We start from the raw sequence: 18,637 nt of genomic DNA, 5'->3' as shown, positions 1-18,637 counted from the left end.
GTTCGTTCAGGAAAGCACACTTTTAAAACTGAGGACAAAAATCCCAATGGGAACAGCATGTAAAGGCCCTCAAACAAGTTTCAGGGATGTTGAAAAGTGAGTGGCTGAGGATTCGTTAAAGAAACCAGGGGAAAGCATTGGAAGCCAGACAAATGGTTTATGCAAGCCGCAGAGAGAAATCCAGAATTCACTGAAAGTGAAAGAGGAAGTGGGAAAGTGACGGGCTGTGATTCAAAGATGGCTGTGGCTGCTAGGTGGAGAGCAGAGTAGAGAGAAGCAGAACGGCAACAGAAAATGTGGGCAGCAGGCAGACTTGGGCCAGAAGGGCACAGGGCTAGCAAGCGTCAGGTGCTGGATCTGATGGCTGATCGTCACATACCCAGTTTCACCTCGGCGTTCTCTGTCAGCAGCACATTCTGGCCCTTGATGTCCCGGTGGATTACATGATGGATGTGGAGATGCGCCAGGCCCTGCGTAGAAAAGATGGGCTGGAGTTTAGTTTTCAGAAGCGTCAGTATCCAGGAACCCACTGTTCCCCCACCCATCTCTCCTGGAGGACTGGGAGGCTCCCAGGCAGCTCTGCCGGGGGGGTGGGGGGGAGAGGCAGGGGGCCAGGGCTGATCCTGCTTAGGCCCTAGGATGCAGGGGGCCACTGATAAACTGAATATCAATGCAGGGCCAGGTACATGTGGGGCATACACCCTAGCTCAGATGCCATCTCCTTTCCCCACATCTTCTAGAACCCTGGATGAAAAAGTCCTGTCAACTCTGTTTAGAGCATGCGATTCCATCTCACAGTTTCGGTCCGTGGAGATCCAGACATGGCCACAGAGGAATACCCAGCAGCCCCCACGCTAAGAGATGAGGCCCCCACAGTGACAGCATCGCCCTCTCCTGGCGGCTCCCTCAACACTCACTGCAGTTGTCACCTTCCATTTCCCGGCTATAATTTGTGTGTTGGGTGTCCCGTTCCCCTGCTATGTGCCTATCCTTCAGGGCGTGACCCCACAGATACGACTGCACTAGACACATCTGGGGAGTCCAGAGAAGTAAAGAGCTAGAGAAGAATTTCAAAGTTTGGTTCTTTAACACCATCTCATTTTCCCCACAGTGACTAGCGCTCACTGCTGATCAGTTCTGTCTCGCGCTTAGCTTTACGGTCAAAGAAAGTGTCTTTCTTTCTCCACAAGACTGTAAATAAACCCTACAGGGCATCTTTCTGATGTTTTGTACCTGAAAGGAAGTCAAAAAGCAGAGCGGTCCCTTCTAAGTAGTAATGGTAATGGAATAAAATTATGTTTTGTATCCAAGTGAGGTTTAAGATGAGAGAAACATCTTACTCGCACATTTACTAACTACCGACGTACTCCATCCTTAACAGTGGTGCCAGGAAAGATGGGAGTCTGGTATTTGAATACTAAAATCTGAGTGCATTCATAAAAAATTGGCTTTCCCACCACCTAGCATTAATAATCTTTTTCCCTTTCAGGGGTAGAGGGGATCGCTGGTGGTGAAGGGGAGGTTGAGCCATACCTAGTGCTGTTCAGGGGCTACTCCCGGTTCTGTGCCCACAGCACCTTATATGGTACAGCTATATGCAAACCAAGTGTGTCATAACTCCCATGCTATTTTTCTGGTCCCAAATCACTATCAACAGCACCATCTTCTCATTAACGACCACTATACCCTATCTCAATAACCTATCTACATAAATATTTTGAGATATTGCTATTTAAAAATGGCAGATCACAAGCATTTATTTTCCTATTTAATTGTTCCCTATTTGTTATTTTCTTACTTGCCTGAGGTTTTTATCGCTATCATTACTATGTAGACTAAGAATTAAATACAACAGCTATTCCAGGAACACCAATTCTCTAACACGGGGGTTTCTGAGCCCTTGTTTACAACCCTGCTCAAGAACAAGAACTGAGTTGATTTGATGGGTCGAATCTCTCCCACATCAAATGTCAGAATGTGCAGCGGGTACAACCACAGAGCACAGAGGGGGAAAGAAGTCCAGAAAGTATGCAGCGACTGTGGACCAGAGTTCGGATGAAGGCCTCTCCTTTCAGCACAGTGAACTTCCTGACAGCTACAGAAGAGAAGGGAAAAAAGACTGCTCCCGAATTCTTTCCTATTTCCTATTATAATCATTCCCATTCAATTTTTATTCCTGGCTTTCACACATACTCAGCTTAGACATTTATAGAGTTACCTAAGCAACAAGCCAAAGTGTGCGGGTCTTTGCAAACAAATGTGGCCTGCTTGCAGTCAATCTAAGGCAAGTGACAATCTAAGGCAACTTGCCTGTTCCGCTAGAGTCAGCTCCTTGCTGCATGTGACACAGCTACGACATCAAGAACTGTTCCAGGGAGTGCCTGGAGTCATGAGACATGCACCTGAAACTCATAGACACAGAGAGCAATCCCTAGAAGCTGAGTGCCCAGCAGGACGGGACTGCAGATGAACGGCAGATGCAGCAGTTCTAACTGGGTTCACGCAAGGCCTGGGCCATGTGAAGCGTTTCCATTATTTGCAGCAAAGTGCAAAAGCCCCCAGGGAGGCGTCCTCCTGGCAGAGTCTGAGGGCACATACTTCCCTACTTCCTGCAATATTTGAATGCTACAATCTGAATGTGTTCATAAGAAGATGGCTCTCTCATGCCCTAACAATTAATAGTCTTTCCCCTTTAAAAAAAATTTTTGGGGTTGGGGCTTGGGGGTTGTTGAGGGTAGAGGAGGTTGAGCCAAACTGGTGGTGTTCAGAGGTGGTGTTCCTAGTTCTGTGCACAGGAACCTTACAGGGTACAGCTGTATGCCAGGCAAGTGTGCCTTAACTTCTAAGCTATTGGAAGCCACTAATATTCTTCTTCTTTTTTTAATGTATGAGTATTGCTATTTATTCAGCCATTGATTAAGCGGCTTGAACTGGGCATGAACTCCATGCCACTAATATTCTTAAGGGAAGTGGCTATACTCAAGGGCTGCATAAAATAGCTCAACAACAATAAATGAAGACTTGCCTCTCTTAGGACTAGAGAAGCAGCACAGTACTCGCCTTGCTTACGGCCATATTATGTAAGGCCAGGTACCAACAAGAGTGATGATCCCTGAGCACTGAGCACTATTGTAGCCCAATCCTCCCACCCTGCAAACAAAAGGAGGAACAAAAGAAAGAAAAAAGGAAGGGAGGGAGGGAGGAACTTGACCTCATTAAATTTTGATGGCATTTTTTTTAACCTGAAGTCTTCTCTGAAACTTTTTAACATAAAAAGTGAGGTGATGCTGCCTAAAAATAAAATAACCATGTATTTTGTTAATTAGTGGCAGAAGCATAAGAATCAAGTTCCAATTTAACTCCACAGTTTTTCTATTCATTTGGGGAGTGGGCCCCACTCAGCACTCAGTACTCACTCCTGGCTCTGGCCTCAGGCATCACTCTCCTGGTCACACTTGGGGAACCGCAGGGGGTGCCAGTGATCAAACCTGGGCTGTATGCAAGGCAAGCACCTTAACCTCTGTCAGATCTTTCTGACCCCCAGTTTTCATTAAACTGAATACAAGCTAGTAATTGAAGTGTGCAATTTAAGGGTGAGGCAAAGGTAAAACCCCATAAGACTAACCAAAGAAAGAGGCCCAGAGGCAACTCTCAAACGATTTTCAAACCCAGATCCCTAAGGACTTGAAGCTATCTACTCAGATGGACCAAAATACTCAGCAGGATCCTCCCAGCTGCTGAAGAAGCAGCTCAGAGCCAGACCTTGCATCAAAACCAGCTCCCAATGGGCTGGGAAGGACATCAAACACTTTGTGAGAACCTTTTTCAACAAGTACTATGACAGAGTCGAACCATTTTTGCTTCACCAGATGATCTTTCCGGAAAGCCAGCATTCAGCAACATTAACATCGTCTTTTACTCCTATGAAAATAGGGACTCGAGATCACTCTTCTTCCTCCTGACTCGGCTTTCCCTTTGTAATGCATGGAGGAATGCTGAGAATATGAAATAAATGTAGGAGGATGAAAAACTATTTTGTTTATGTGTACTTTCTTTAGATACCTGCTCAATGTCAAAACGGTTGTCCCACAGCTTAAACTAGAACCACTAGCCTACATTTGAGCTCGTGGATGATCTGCATACTCATCCAGAATGTACTGATAAGGCCCAGGCTAGGAAGGGGCAGGAGGGAGCCACACCCACGGCTCACCCTCAGGATCTCTCTGGAGATGTAGGCGATCCAGTCTTCTTTGAGGGTGTTCCCTTTGGTGTTCTTCACCAGGTCTGTGATGGAACCTGCCCCGCAGAACTCCATGACCAGCTGTGTGGAGAAAAGAGACACCATGAGCTCCCCTCGAGGGCAGCCAGGGCCCTGCCTGGGACCCCCACTGCCTTTCCTACCATATCATCACCTGGCCATTAAAAGGCACCCACATTCCCACAAGCATGTGGCACCTCCATTTACTAACACCAAGCCTAAAGGCTGCTTCTTTCTAGGAAGTACCCAGGCATAAGAGGGCCTGTCTGCGCTTGGTAAATGCCCCGTGATTTCTGAGTCTACCATGAACACTCCCAACATTCTCATCAGACAGAGCAAAGGTGTTCCACTTTTCACACATCATGAGCTTCAAATTATTTTGTATTCCAGATTTACTACAAAGTGCAAAAGGCTATTTTGAAAAGCCTGTAACTTTGCTGTAATGGCTTTAAAAGGGCCAGAAGTAGCATTGATTTTTCTGTTTCATGAACTCAACATGCTTGGCATCAACTCATATGATAATCAGAGACCCAGCAGCACCTCAGGATTGCCATCCTGAACAGAAATGTGGCGAATAAGCACTCTCAGAATCTGTACTGCAAACCATAATGCCACGAAGTAGAGAGAAAGAGGAAAAGTGCCTACCATAAAGACGGGCTGGGGGCGGGGCGGGGGGTGAGGGTGGCAGGAGGAATATAGGGGACATTGGTGGTGGGAAATGTACACTGGTGAAGGGATGGGTGTTGGAACATGGCATGCTGAAACCAGGTCATGATGACTCAATTAAAAAAGAAAAAAAAGAAAGAAAAGAAATGTGGCCAATAAGCAATAAAGTAGAATATGTCACTTTTGAAGTTTCTCTTGGATTTAGTATTTCATATTAACTACTATCAATATAATTACCGAATTATGGAAAGGCATTTATTTTCTTGTTTGCACTTCTGGGTACTAAAGAGAGGTACATTTTAGTTCAGCTTCCACACTCATTGCTGTAAACAGCTTTTGTTGGGCTGCTTCTTATTTTCCAGCCCTCAGTTTTCCTTACAATTAGACTCCAATCTTCTTTAAAAGAAGCCATTTAAAATAAAAGCCAGTTTATTTCTTAAACACAAAACCAAATCTTTTGTGCAATGTGGAGTTGGTGTCAAGGTAAACATTCAGTACATCTTCAATCAAGAAGGCCTAGCGCAAGCCAGAGAACTATCACAGAGGGCAAAGTGCTTCAAGTGACTGACCTGGGTTAGATCCCTGGGCTCCCATAAGGTCCCGTGAGTACCACCAGGAGGGATTCCCGGTGCAGAGCCAAGTGTAAGTCCTGCGCATTGCTGGGTGTGCCCTGCTCTCCACCCCACCCCCACCCCCTGCCAAAGAAAGCCACAGAATATACCCATACTCCCTGCCTCTGTGGCCTTTCTCCCTACTCACTCTGCCAAGTCTTCTGTGCCCTCTGACCAACCAGAGACCCGACACTGCCTGCAACGCAATGCATTCACCTACCCAGAGCTGGTCGTCATGGCCTGGAGGGCTCTTCTTGATGAAAGCGCCGTAGTATGTGGCGATATTTCTATGATGAGAGTATTTCTTCAGCATATTGATCTCCAGTTTGATCTCCTCCTCTTCATCCTGAGGAAAAAAGCACAGGAGTGGTTTTTGAATCATATGTGTGACTTGTTGCTTCCCCGCCTCCCCCTGCAGCCCAGTAGTAACCCGGGGTCCCAGGTGAGAGGCTCCTCACACAGAGAGCATGTCTCCCCCTTCTCTGACTAGCAACCACCAGGCACAACAGACACCAAAGTGTGATGAGTAATGACAAGCACAGGAGCAGCATGGAGCAGAGGACACAGGGCATGTCCCACCCAGCGCTATCCAGCAACTCTTCTTTGGGCGTCACTGTGCTTAACTCTAAAGACAGACACCAAGGAATGACAAGTTCCAGCAATGCCTGAAATAAGCAGACCCTTCGAACTGCCGGCCAATGGACGGGTGAGATGTGTATCTGGTGCCATACCTTGGCGGGGCCACAGCACTGTCTCGGGTGCTCTGAGTTCCACTGCCCCAGGGAAGCCAGCCTGGCTCCTGGGAGCAGGAGGTAACTGGTTCAGGATGGTGGGTGGAGGAAGAGAGAAAGAGAGGAGGGAGAGAGAGAGAAAGAGAGAGAGAGAGAGAGAGAGAGAGAGAGAGAGAGAGAGAGAGAGAGAGAGAGAGAGAGAGAGAGAGAGATATGCCATCTGTGGGGGAGTCAGAGGGGCCCAAGGAAACAGACAATCATGCAAGCTGGAGGTGAGATGCAAGGCCCCTGATTATTCAGGGCAGCTGGCCCCAGCCTGGGCATATCTGTCCCCTTCTGAGTGCACACAGTGAGGGCTGCTGTCAAGTCACCTTCAAGAGCCTCAAAAGAAGGAAGACATAGCAGAGAATGAGGAAAAAGCAGAACTAAAGTGAGAGGAAAGAGAGGATATGTGGGCAAGGGAAAAGCAGCCTGGTTAGAAAATCAGTGTTTGAGGGGACAGAAGAGATGGTACAGGGGTAAGGTGCTTGCCTGGCACACACCAGCCCAGTTTGATACCTGCTACCATGTTCCCTCAAGCACAGACCCAAGAGTCAGCCCTGAGAACTGTCATGTGTGCCCCACCCCCCCCAAAAAAGAAGAAAGTTAGTTTTTGAGGAACAATAGTCTTCAAGAAAAATCTGATAGCCAGATCTCATTATTTCCCCAAATTCACAGGAAATGACAATGATCTATTAAAGCTCCCTCTTGCTCTACCCTGACACACTCACTGACAACCAATGAACCTGCTTCCCTCCGTGGGGCAGTCTCAGGTGTTGAGCAGTCTGGGGGAACATACATGGGCACCACAGGAGGGATGAAGAGAGCCAGGCATGAAAAAAGGGCAACACACACACACACACACACACACACACACACACGCACACGCACACGCACACACACAGTCACTCAGACAGATGCTCAGTGACACAGACACATGTGCACATAAAGATAGACAAAGTCATACACATGCACAGAAACACAGACACGTGTGTATACTTACAAATAGAATCACACAGAGATAATACATGCAAACACACAGAAACATGTACAAATACAGATCCATGCTCACAGTCACTGAGACATACACAGAAGTCTTACACATACCCACAGTTACTCAGATATTTGGTCGCTCAGATACATATACATACACAGGTGCACATACTCACAGACACACAGACACACAGACACACAGACACACACACACACACACACTCTCAGCCACTCGGACACACGACGCGCCCCAAACACAGTCCCTCACAGATATAAGTCACAAACGACAAAGACACCAACACAGGACAGCACAATCTACAGATGGATGTGCAGGCGGCAGTGGCAGGCAGGCCACATTCCAAGTCACAGCTCTTAGTCCACTCCCCACGGCAGGGCCCTGAGTCGGAGAAGGCCCAGCGAGAAGTCCTGAGCAGAAGGAAGCGCATGATCCCGCATACATGTCGTGAGCTACTCTCAGGGCAAGGGCCACCGGAAATAAGCTGGCCTGAAAAACTCAAATATCCAGGCCTCTGACTCTGGACAGCACGACAGAAATAGACAGTGAACTCATGTTAGCTCATATCCCCTTCCTCCCCAAATCAGTAAGCCTACAAGAACTTGAGGTTCTTGTGTATTAAAATAATTACACAAAAGAACAACGTTGAAAAAGAAAAAATCAAAACACTGATTCTAGTATTGCTCTGCGGTCTGAGCAGCGGATCCCTTCACGCCGTAAGTGCAAAGGCTCGCTCTGTCGGTCCCTCCCGAAGGCCCACGCTTTCCTCCACACTCCTGCCCGGGGCCCAGCTATCCCGGGGACTACTCTGCCCTTGGACACATGGACAGCAGCAAGCACACGCCTATGATTCCCTCCAAGGCTTCCTGACCAATAATTATGGCTCATGGCCATATTCTGACTAGCTCGACGGATATACCTATTTTTCTCTTTGAGACATAACAAATGTCTTCCAGGATCTAATTTATTTTGTCACTTTTCATGAGAAAATTTCAAGAGTTTCTAACAGAGCACTTGATGCTTTCAGACCCCAGCGAGTTAAAAGTAAGTACATATTTGAAGATTCTTATAGGCTTAGGGGTAGAAGAGATAGTACAGTGGAGAACACCCTTGTCTTCTATGCGGTTATCCTGGATTCTATCCCTGGCACCACATATGGTTCCCTAGGTACTGCTTGATATGGCCCCAAAACCAAAATAAATAAAGACTCTTAAGATTAAATTTAGTACTAACCACTGGCATGAGAAACGCTGTAAAAGCATATTGGTAAATACTGTTGTCAAGATTTTCATGGCAAAATGCCTTTCCCTAAATTTAAAAATCCTCTAGATAGATACACTTAATTTCTATGACAAAACTGACTACTCATCATAAACCAGAAGACATATGTTGCACTATCTTTAAAATCAAGCTACATCTTAGTATAAAATGCAAGGAAAACAAGTATAATCAAGTGCAGCAATGACTTGTCTATGAAGACTAAAACATCCAAATATACAGAAATACAGTGATCAGATCAATGTCACTTGTCAAGAATATTTCTGAGGCCTCACACAGTAGATAAAATTCTGGAAGCATAAGGAAACTGAACTATGAACAACAATAAGAAGAAAGCATATCATGCTCTCCCATTGTTCATCGATTTTCTCGAGCGGGCACCAGTAACCTCTCCATTGTGAGACTTGTTACTGTTTTTGGCATATTGAATATGCCATGGGTAGCATGTCAGGCTCTTTGAGAGGGATGGAGGAATGCAAGGCAAACGCCTTACCCGCTGTGCTATCGCTCCAGTCCATGCTCTCAAATTACTTTGTTAAATTCTGAACATTCCCTTTTTTGTGCTTTTAAATAGATAATTATTACACAGCTTTCAAAAGAACAGGCACCTGGCATCATAAGTGCTCTCACCTCAGAGAAAATGCATCAGAAATAAATGCAGAATCTGTCAATAGCTTTGAACCAATGAGAGCCAAAAGTCTAATTACTGCTAACATCTATAATATGCTGCTTTATGTTGTCTTTAAAGTAACAGGGAACCAATTTCTAAGCTGAAACCTCCCTTTAGTCATTAGTTAAACACAAGCTTGGTGGCCTGATTTCAGCACTTAACTGCAGACCCACCACCACCTCGTTTAGCAACAATATTCATTTAGCCCGAGGAGACAAGCTGGAACTGACATTTTAAAACTTCAACAACAAATATCTAAAAACAGAATGAAAATGAACTTTGCAAAATTATACAGTAAAAGTTTGTGGGTTGTTCCATGGGCCTGGGGCAAGACATCCTGGGTTCGCAAACCACAATCCCGTATGTAAAGAGCGACAGCAGCAATGATGACGACAACTACATCATGATGATGATGATGATGATGATGATGATGATGATGATGATAGAGTCACTGAGGGGGAGAGAGCGAAGGCCCCGAGTGTTCTCCACTGAGGCAGCTGCTGCCCCACTCCATGATTCAAGGCAGCCGGCGCCCATTAGCATTCTGGACTCCACCCAGTGAGTGCTCAGAGAGGTCTTTGTCTCAGGCAGGGCTGCCACGGGGCCAGGAGTTCTCTGCGGCTTTCCCTGGCTGCTGACAGTGGGGGAGGGAAGACATCTGAATAGGAGCCATTTTCTAACGCATCACATGACACCCTCTTGACCATCTGAAAACATGGACATTATCAGAGTTGACTCCTTCAAATGCTTATATTCCTGTCACCTAAATCTCTCTCCACCCACCCACTGGTGGCAGCTACCAAGAGCAGGCAGACAGGCAGGTCCCGGAGCTCACTGGAAGAACCCAGAGAACTGTTAAGGGTTCTGAGCAATCATCGTTCCTCCCAGGAGACTGCAGAATTAAACTCAGTGAACAAAATAGGAGAGGCAACTTTTTTTTTATTTTAATTGTAGCACAGATAATATGGTTTCAATGCTGTTTAAGTTTATAGAATCAGTAGCCAAAGTTACTGCACACTCCCACCCCCACCAAAGTATCCATAGACCTCCATGGTAGGTAGTCTGTCCTCCTGTCACCTCTGGCCCCTCCCTCCTCACCCCTCTCCCCCACTCCCCATGATGATAATTTTATAACTCAGGGGGCAAGGGTCTGCTATTGCTCAATACTGTCTATTCCCTTGTTTTGTCTCTCCATGTTCCAGAGGAGCAAGACCATCTGTTATGTACAAAGGGCAATATATTGGGGTTGAAGTGACAGCACAGCAGGTAGAGTTTGTGCCTTGCCCGTGGCAGACCTGGGTTCGATTCCCAGCATCCCACTTGGTCTCCTGAGTCCCACCAGGAGTAATTCCTGAGTGCATAAGCCAGGAGTAACCCCTGTGTATTGCCAGGTGTGACCCAAAAAGCAAAAAAAAAAAAACCCAAAAACAAAAAAATGAACAATGCCCCCCCAAAGAGCAATATATTATTCTTTTTGAGAGAACTGATGAAATAGGGCAGAAAGATATCCTTGAAAGATTTCAGTACCAAACTGTATAAAGAGATATGGTAAACAAAATATTCACTTGAAAAAAAAAAAAACAACCTCGGGGCTGGAGCAATAGCACAGCGCGTAGGGTGTTTGCCTTGCACAAGGCCGACCTGGGTTTGATTCCCAGCAACCCGTATGGTCCCCCGAGCACCGCCAGGAGTAATTCCTGAGCGAATGAGCCAAGAGTAACCTCTGTGCATCACTGGGTGTGACCCCAAAAAATTAAAAAAAAAACTTTTCACATTTAACTATTATGGAACTTCTCTTTAGGAAACTGTTTAATCTTGAAAAAATGAGGACAGGTCGTCCCCTACCATTATTAAGAACCACACTGCAATGAATTAATCTTAAAATGTGTTGTTGTTTTTTTTACCTTAGACACACGGACATTTACACAATGTAAAGTCAGCAACAAATCAAAGAATGTTTAGGGGGCTGGAGTGATAGCACAGCGGGTAGGGCATTTTCCTTGCACGCGGCTGAACTGGGTTCAATTCCCAGCATCCCATATGGTCCCCTGAGCACCACCAAGAGCAATTCCTGAGTGCAGAGCCAGGAGTAACCCCTGTGCATCGCTGGGTGTGACCCAAAAAGCAAATAAATAAATAAATAAATAAATAAATGTTTTAAAAATTTCACAGATTATTTTTTGACTGGGGGGCACACCCATTGATGGTCAGGACTTAATTCTGTCTCTGTGTTCAGGAATCATGCCTAGCAGGGGATCAGGAGACCATGTGTAGCACTGGGGGTTGAACCTTGTGGGACAGCTGTATGCAAGGCAAATGCCCTCCCACTACTCCACTGCTCTGGTCCCGCAAGAAAGACTCTTCAAGAGAACTGAGGTCAGAGGAAAGAAAAGGCACATCTTTGAAACCTAATGAGCCATGGCTGATCTCCAGCAAAGTGCCAGGTGCTGCTTCTCATCCACCAAGAGCTCATCACTGCCAGATATGGCCAAAAGCAAACAAACAAATCAGTCCCTGCATACCTGTCCCCATGCAATGTGACTTCAACTAGACAGCTGAATTACCGCTTTCCAAGATTCATCAATCCAAGACACGCGAGGGAAGGATCCAAGGGAAGTTTCCATGGGAAATTTCACAGGGGAATATAAAATGGCAACAGAAACGAAGAGCAGGAGAGCCGGTCTTCAGTAGGGAGCTTGGCACTGGGGCAGGCCTGAGTACGATAAGCCCGAGAAGGGGACACTGGGACAATGGGGGAGGAGGAAAGTGCCTGCCGCAGACCCAGGCTGGAGGGTGGGAGGGAAACCAGGGACACTGGAGGAGGGTCGTGAGCACTGGTGAAGGGACTGGTGTTGGAACAATGTATACCTGAAACTCAATCATAAGTATCTTTGCAACTTTGGAATTCATGGTGTTTCAATTAAAATAGAGAAAAAAAATGTTGAAGAAAAAAGAAATTCTACCGTCCTGAGAACACTGCTCCAGGAAAACAGAAACGGTCTCGTTCAGCTCCATGTCCCTGCCAGTAGCTTTTACTGAGTGCGGCAACCACGTCCACCGCACACACAGAATGGACCCAGGACTTTCACTGCAGCAGTGTCAGTGTGGCACCTCATGTCCACACGGGGACGTGTCCTACAGAGTGGGGGTCCTGACAGATCTGCATGCAGCCAGAGAGCACCCCGAGCACCGTGAGTGAGCACAGAGACCCTAGGGACACTCTTCGAGAGCATGTGCTGAACCCAGGCAGCAGCTACACGAGCCCACAGCCAAGAGTGCCAGCACCTGCACCCACATGCATGCATGTGACCCACTGTCCCTTCAGTGACAGAGAAGTGGAAACAAACCAAGTACCACCATCGTCACCACCAAGCCCAGCAAACCCCATGCACCTTCATTTCCTTCTGGCTAAGGTGAGGACACCCCAGTTCCATCCTGCACACAGTCACAGACCAGGATGGCTGAGTGGACAGTGTCAGGCAGTACGGCAGTGTGCATGATGGTACCTTCCACCTAGCAGGTACTCAACCGCGGCATTTGGAAAATGAGCGACGACTATCTTTTGCTTTATAAAGCAGACATGAACATGGCCCTGAACACGAGGCAATCCAGAAGCAGCCAGCAAGAGAGCCAGCCGTGGAGAGCCTGGATCACATCCATCTCAGTTATCACCTACCCTGGGCATCAGTGGTATGTGGACATGCAGGCAGAACGCCAAGTTTGAGAAGGGCCTAAGAGGGCCGAGCGAGGATGCCAGGAATCAATCAAACCAATTTAACAGTCAACTCATCAAGGTGACCTAGTTTCACCCTGACCACTATTGCCAGTTAAGATCCATTACTAGAGAAGGAATGGCAATGTATGTTCTTAGCCATGAATCTTGTCACATCTGCCCATCTAAGAACACAGTGATAAACTGCAGGTGCTTCTCAATGAGGGGGGGAAAAATGAGATGTCAAATACCACAAACACCAATTATCCTAGAAATACGATGGTCCACTGTTGCTCTGATAGCAGCTAACTTCGTTCTGAAGCCTTATGGAATGCTGCCACTACCAAGAACACTTACTACAGTTGCAGCTCTTTTCAAACTGAGACCACTGCACTGCTGATAAGCTGTAGGAGTTGCATCTTTTGTTCGGGGGCGGGAGAGGAAGGGCCACACTTAGCAATGACCAGGGATTACTCCTGGTGGTGCTCAGGGGACCATTTGGGATGACAAACAGGATCAAACTGGATTGATGGGTGTGTAAGGCAAATGCATGCCCTACTTGCTGTATCATCACTCCAGCCCTACGAACTGCATCTTATCAAAGAATTGTGCTTTATGCATTACATAAAACATATTGTTAAAATTATAAAAATTGTTAAAATGTGAGTTTACTGTATAGAGGAATAAGAACTTAATCACAATCTAAATTACTTTAAAGTGGAAAGCAATTAATATAGGATTAAAGTAATTCTACTTAAATTGGCAAGCAAAAATAGTCTGTAAAATGCTGAGGATATAAACACATCTTAACTAGCTTCTCTGACCTCACATGGTACCTCACTACTCGAATCGGAAATGCGTCAGCCACAGGGTAATCATTTACATGATATAGATTTCCTTTCCTAGATTACAAGAGATAAATAATTAACAAACCCTTTGCTGTGAATCACTTTTATGTTTTATTTTGTCTTGGTCTTTTGGGTCATAGCCAGTGGTGCTCAGGGCTTACTACTGGCTCTGCACTCAGGGATCACTACGAGTGGTGCTCTGGGGACCATATGGGGTACCGGGGATCAAATCCAGGTTTACCACGTGCAAAGCAAGTGCCCTACCTGCTGTACTATTTCTTTAGCCCCTGAGAAACTTTATAAAAAAAAAACCAAAACAACTTTAGGGCAGTCTATATACTTCACAAAACTGATAGTCATTTGTTTATGTTTGAAAACAGACCTCACTGCTTTGCCTGTTTTTCCTTTTTGTGAGCACACACACACATGGGGCACAGGCACAGGCTATGCCAGGTCAGGAACTGTGGGCCAGGGTTACAAGAGTGGGCCGCAGAGAAGCAGAAACCCATGACAGTGGCACTCCCTGGAACTAGGCAGACCTGTGTATGGATCCAGTGATGCCTCTGATCCTAGAATACTCAGAGCACAGGAACCTGGACCAGTGGCTTGGTGCCTGGCCAAGTGCAAAGGTAAGGGGAGCGATGCATGCAGTGGGGGAAAGAAGGCAACCCGAAGGCAGAGCACACATCTGCTTACAGAGACCCAATGTCCTAGGATAGGCCCTGAGGGCCCTCACCTGATTCCAGCTCCTCAGCACAGAAGGCGACACAGGGCCTGAGCGATAGCACAGCGGGTAGGGCGTTTGCCTTGCACGTGGCCGACCCGGGGTTCGATCCCCGGCATCCCATATGGTCCCCCAAGCACTGCCAGGAGCAATTCCTGAGTGCAAAGCCAGGACTAACCCCTGAGCATCGCTGGGTGTGACCCAAAAAGCAAAAAAAAAAGGCAACACAGCTGCCCCACTTGTCCCCTTTGGCCAGCACCAATGGCCACAGAGCCAACACCCACACAAGCCAGTCAGTCAGAGTGGCAAGAGACCCTGTCACTCTCCTTGCAGACATCTTGGGAACTGTGGCCCAATCAAAGGGCCCAGGACACTGGGACAAGACAGCAGGAGGAGGACTGACCGCAGGGCCAAGAGTGACCTCGCAGGGAAGGTGAGGGACCCAAATAAATGGCTGAGAGCCCATGATATGCCCATCCAAGTTCAGCAAGGATGCTGGCTCCCCGCACAAATGCTCAGAGGTTTGTGTACCCTTGTGCCAGAACATTAAACCTGAGACTCAAGCTCGGCACACAAAAATGTTCAATTAATAGATGCAGAGAGAGGAAAAGTTTAAAGTATAAGGTTCTCTAAGGCTTACAATCCTTACAACAAAAACCTCAAAATCAAAGGAAAGCAGAAGAAACACCCCTGGAGATGAGTCCAGAGGAAAGAATTGATTTGGGGCTCACTACTCAGAACTACATCTCCCCAGTGGTTAATAAGAACAGATGAATTCAATGGCATCCATAGTAAACTGGGCATATTTAAAAAGTGTATAACAACAAACCCTGAAGATCTTTGTCTTTTTACATGATACTTTGAACTTCTTCAAATATCATAAACGCAGCGTCAATCCAGAAAGAAGCCTTACCCACAAGTGCCAATGCAAGAGCTAACGCTGGATTAACAGCCACAATCTGGATATAAATCACTGTCCATATAAATTCATAATAAATATAATATGTAGCACTGTCATCCCATTAAAATATAATCAATATACTCACATTAATTATGAACATAAAGGGAAAAAGCCTGCTGTAGACTATGAAATCTTCCTATCTATCCTCCCTACAAATGTGTGAATTTCTTAGAAATGCATCTCAGAACATAGCACCACTAACTCTTATGATCTGCTTCCAATTATACAAAGGGTCAGACTTTAGTCTAAGTCTTTGCTGCTGTTCCTTAGGGGGGAAATGGCTATTTCTAAAATGAAGAAAATACAGCCCAAAACACAATATGATACTTCCAATTCACTGAAATCTTCAAGTCTGCACAAAGCCATCTTGGGTCTTTTAATTACTTATATCTTCATTTATGTCTTCAAGAAAGTATATCTGGCATTACGCACTAAGCAATTTTCCACAGCCGATTCTTAGACTTGATGGCCCTGGTTCTGGTGCCACCGGGTATACCTGGGAAGTCTCCTGATATTTCTGTGGGTCACAGACACAATCTAACAGTCTAGCAGAGAAACAGGCTGGCACCAACCTGTCTTCCCTTCTACCCATGTGAAGCAAGAGGTTCTGAAGTTAGTATGTTAGTTAGTGCTGAGACAGAACAACCTTAATTGAATAGTGGAGTGAGTCACAGTCAAAGATCAGCAGGAACACAGAGTTTATTACAGTAACTTTCACTCTGCAGACTGTTTCCTTGCTTTATCTTCCTAACTTCAGATAGCCAAAACAATAAAAGTAGTAACTACCTTGTGTACACGGAAAGCCTATAAAAACACACTGTTACCCCCAATAAAGAAACCAACACCAAAAAAAAAAAAACACTGAAAAGTCACTACTGAAATTAAATTTTTATAATAGGGTGGACTGCTAAGATGAACTCTTAAAAGGTTTCACCATTTTTATAAAAGGTGAAGTATTTCAGTGGAATGAGCACAGGATATTTTTAGTGAACCTTTTTCTTTCAAACTGTACTAGTTCACCATTCTATGGCTTTATGCCCAAGGTATGGTATCATCATATAATTTATTTAATATACTACAAAAAAAATCAACCAACCATATGTGACTTCATTGAAATTTGGGTTCTTTGTAAAGGAAAAGTATTCAGAAAGAATGGGGTATTAGACCGTGGCTTCCAGTACTGACACTATCCAATCAACAGCATCCATGCAATGCCCACTACAATCCAGGCACTGGAAGGATACTTGGAATGGTGCAACACTAAAATAAAAAGAATCAACAATCTTTGCATTCAGGGGTGTTATATTCCAGGAGGAGAGAGGATGAGTGAAAAAAGAGGTTAGGGATACACACTAAGGAGCTGGGAATCAGTGCTATACTTTAGAGTGGGGATGGGAAGAACAGTGCCCAGGTACAGAGCACCCTCATGCACATCATTGCTAGCAGTGGAAACCAGGTGTCAAGACAAACCCCCCAAGCTGCCTTTATGGTCACATACACACACACCATAAGCCATAGTGGGTAGGAGGAGGATGCTGAAGAATCTTGTCTGTGTTTTTTAAAAGCAATTTAGGTTACCGAGAATTTTGTTGGGTGATTTCTTTTATTTTTTTTTTTATTTTTGGGTCACACCCAGTGATGCACAGGGGCTACTATTGGCTCATGCACTCAGGAACTACTCCTGGCGGTGCTCAGAGAACCATATGGGATGCTGGGAATCGAACCCTGGTTACCGCGTGCAAGGCAGACGCCCTAAGAAGAAAGAGAGACAAAGAAGAAAAGTGCCTGCCATAGAGGCAGGCTGGGGGTGGCGGGAGTGCGGGGAAGGAGGGATACAAGGATTTGGTGGTGGGAAATGTACACTGGTGTTGGAACAGTGTATGACTGAAACCTGATCACGAAAGCTTTGTAACTGTATCTCAGTGATTCAATTAAAAAAAAAATAAAAAACATAAAAGAATAAAGAACACAAACCATGGTAACTACTTCCAGTCCAACAAATCAAAACTACAAACTAAAGGGATACCTTCTTTTTTTGTTTTTGTTCTTAGGCCACAGTTGGCAGTGCTCAGATTTACTCCTGGCTCTGTGCTCAAAAATCACTCCTGACTGGCTAAGGAGACTTTTGGGGTTCAGGAGATAAAACCTAGTCAGATGCAGGCAACGCAAATAAATACCTTACCCACTTTACTACCACTCTGGTCCATTTGTCATACTTTCAATAAAAATGAAGAATATGACTTTTCACTACTTTCTACAAAGCACTTAAGGCTATCCCACAAAGCACAAGAGAAAGCATTCTCACAAGAATAAACCCTCCATAATGGATTTGTAAAGAGACATCTTAAGAGCACTTGAAGCCTTCAGTAAAAGTGATGAGAATTAAAAAAGACAAAATTCTGCCATTTGCAACAACATAGACATCTGCTCAGTGAAACAAGTTAGATGGAGAAAGACCAGATGATTTCATTTGTGATATAGAGAGAAAACAAACAGATGGGGCAGGAGAGAGCACAGAGGACAGGCCTTGCCCTGCACATGGCTGACCCCAGTTCAAGCCCAAGCACCACCAGGAGTGACCCCTGAGCACAAAATGAGGAACAGGCCTTGAGTACTACCAGGTGCAGTGAACAAGACAGAAAACAGAGGACCTAAATAAAACTGAACTTTTAGGCTATAAGACCTGTTGGTGGTTACCAGAAAGAAACAGAAGAGAGCAGGGAAGCTGGGACAAATGCTGGAAGGCAGAACTGGACTCGTACAGGTGAACTGAATGGAGCCCATACACTTGTTGGATTTACACGCTAGGGTTCAATGATCCTTCAGTTTTGAAAAGTGATACATATCGCTGAGGGTGGGAGGAATGAGAATGAAAATTCAACTATTAACAGACAGAATTTAACCCTTCACAACCAAATGTTGATGGAACTTGTGATTTTGTTACACGAAATGTGCCAGAAAGTGATAAACCATCACCAGATATTTACATTTCACATGAGAGAAATCAAGCAAAGCAAACAAATTTGCCAGTCACCAAAAGATGGACCACAGGCTGTAAAATATGACTGTGGGGTAGAAGAAGGGTCAACGGGTACACGTGACCATGGAACACAGGGTGAAGTGTGGTGGG

The 18,637-nt window shown here is 45.5% G+C and overlaps 1 protein-coding gene across 36 annotated transcripts in view; it reads right to left on the bottom strand.

Annotated features, from left to right (window-relative positions):
* Positions 1-18,637, bottom strand: part of MAP4K4 (mitogen-activated protein kinase kinase kinase kinase 4) — a 141,093-nt gene that overhangs the window by 55,732 nt on the left and 66,724 nt on the right. For all 36 annotated transcript variants that reach the window (XM_055123254.1, XM_055123244.1, XM_055123278.1 and 33 more), the window contains exons 4-6: positions 5,756-5,881; positions 4,211-4,321; positions 380-470 (exon numbers count right to left, since the gene is read on the bottom strand). In XM_055123254.1, the coding sequence (XP_054979229.1) occupies positions 380-470; positions 4,211-4,321; positions 5,756-5,881 (328 nt within the window). The remainder of the gene's footprint in view (positions 1-379; positions 471-4,210; positions 4,322-5,755; positions 5,882-18,637) is intronic.

This window comes from Sorex araneus, chromosome X (genome assembly GCF_027595985.1).
Source record: "Sorex araneus isolate mSorAra2 chromosome X, mSorAra2.pri, whole genome shotgun sequence".
NCBI classification, from domain to species: Eukaryota; Metazoa; Chordata; class Mammalia; order Eulipotyphla; family Soricidae; genus Sorex; species Sorex araneus.
Note: the sequence above shows the minus strand (reverse complement) of the source record. Positions and strands in the feature narration are given on the sequence as shown.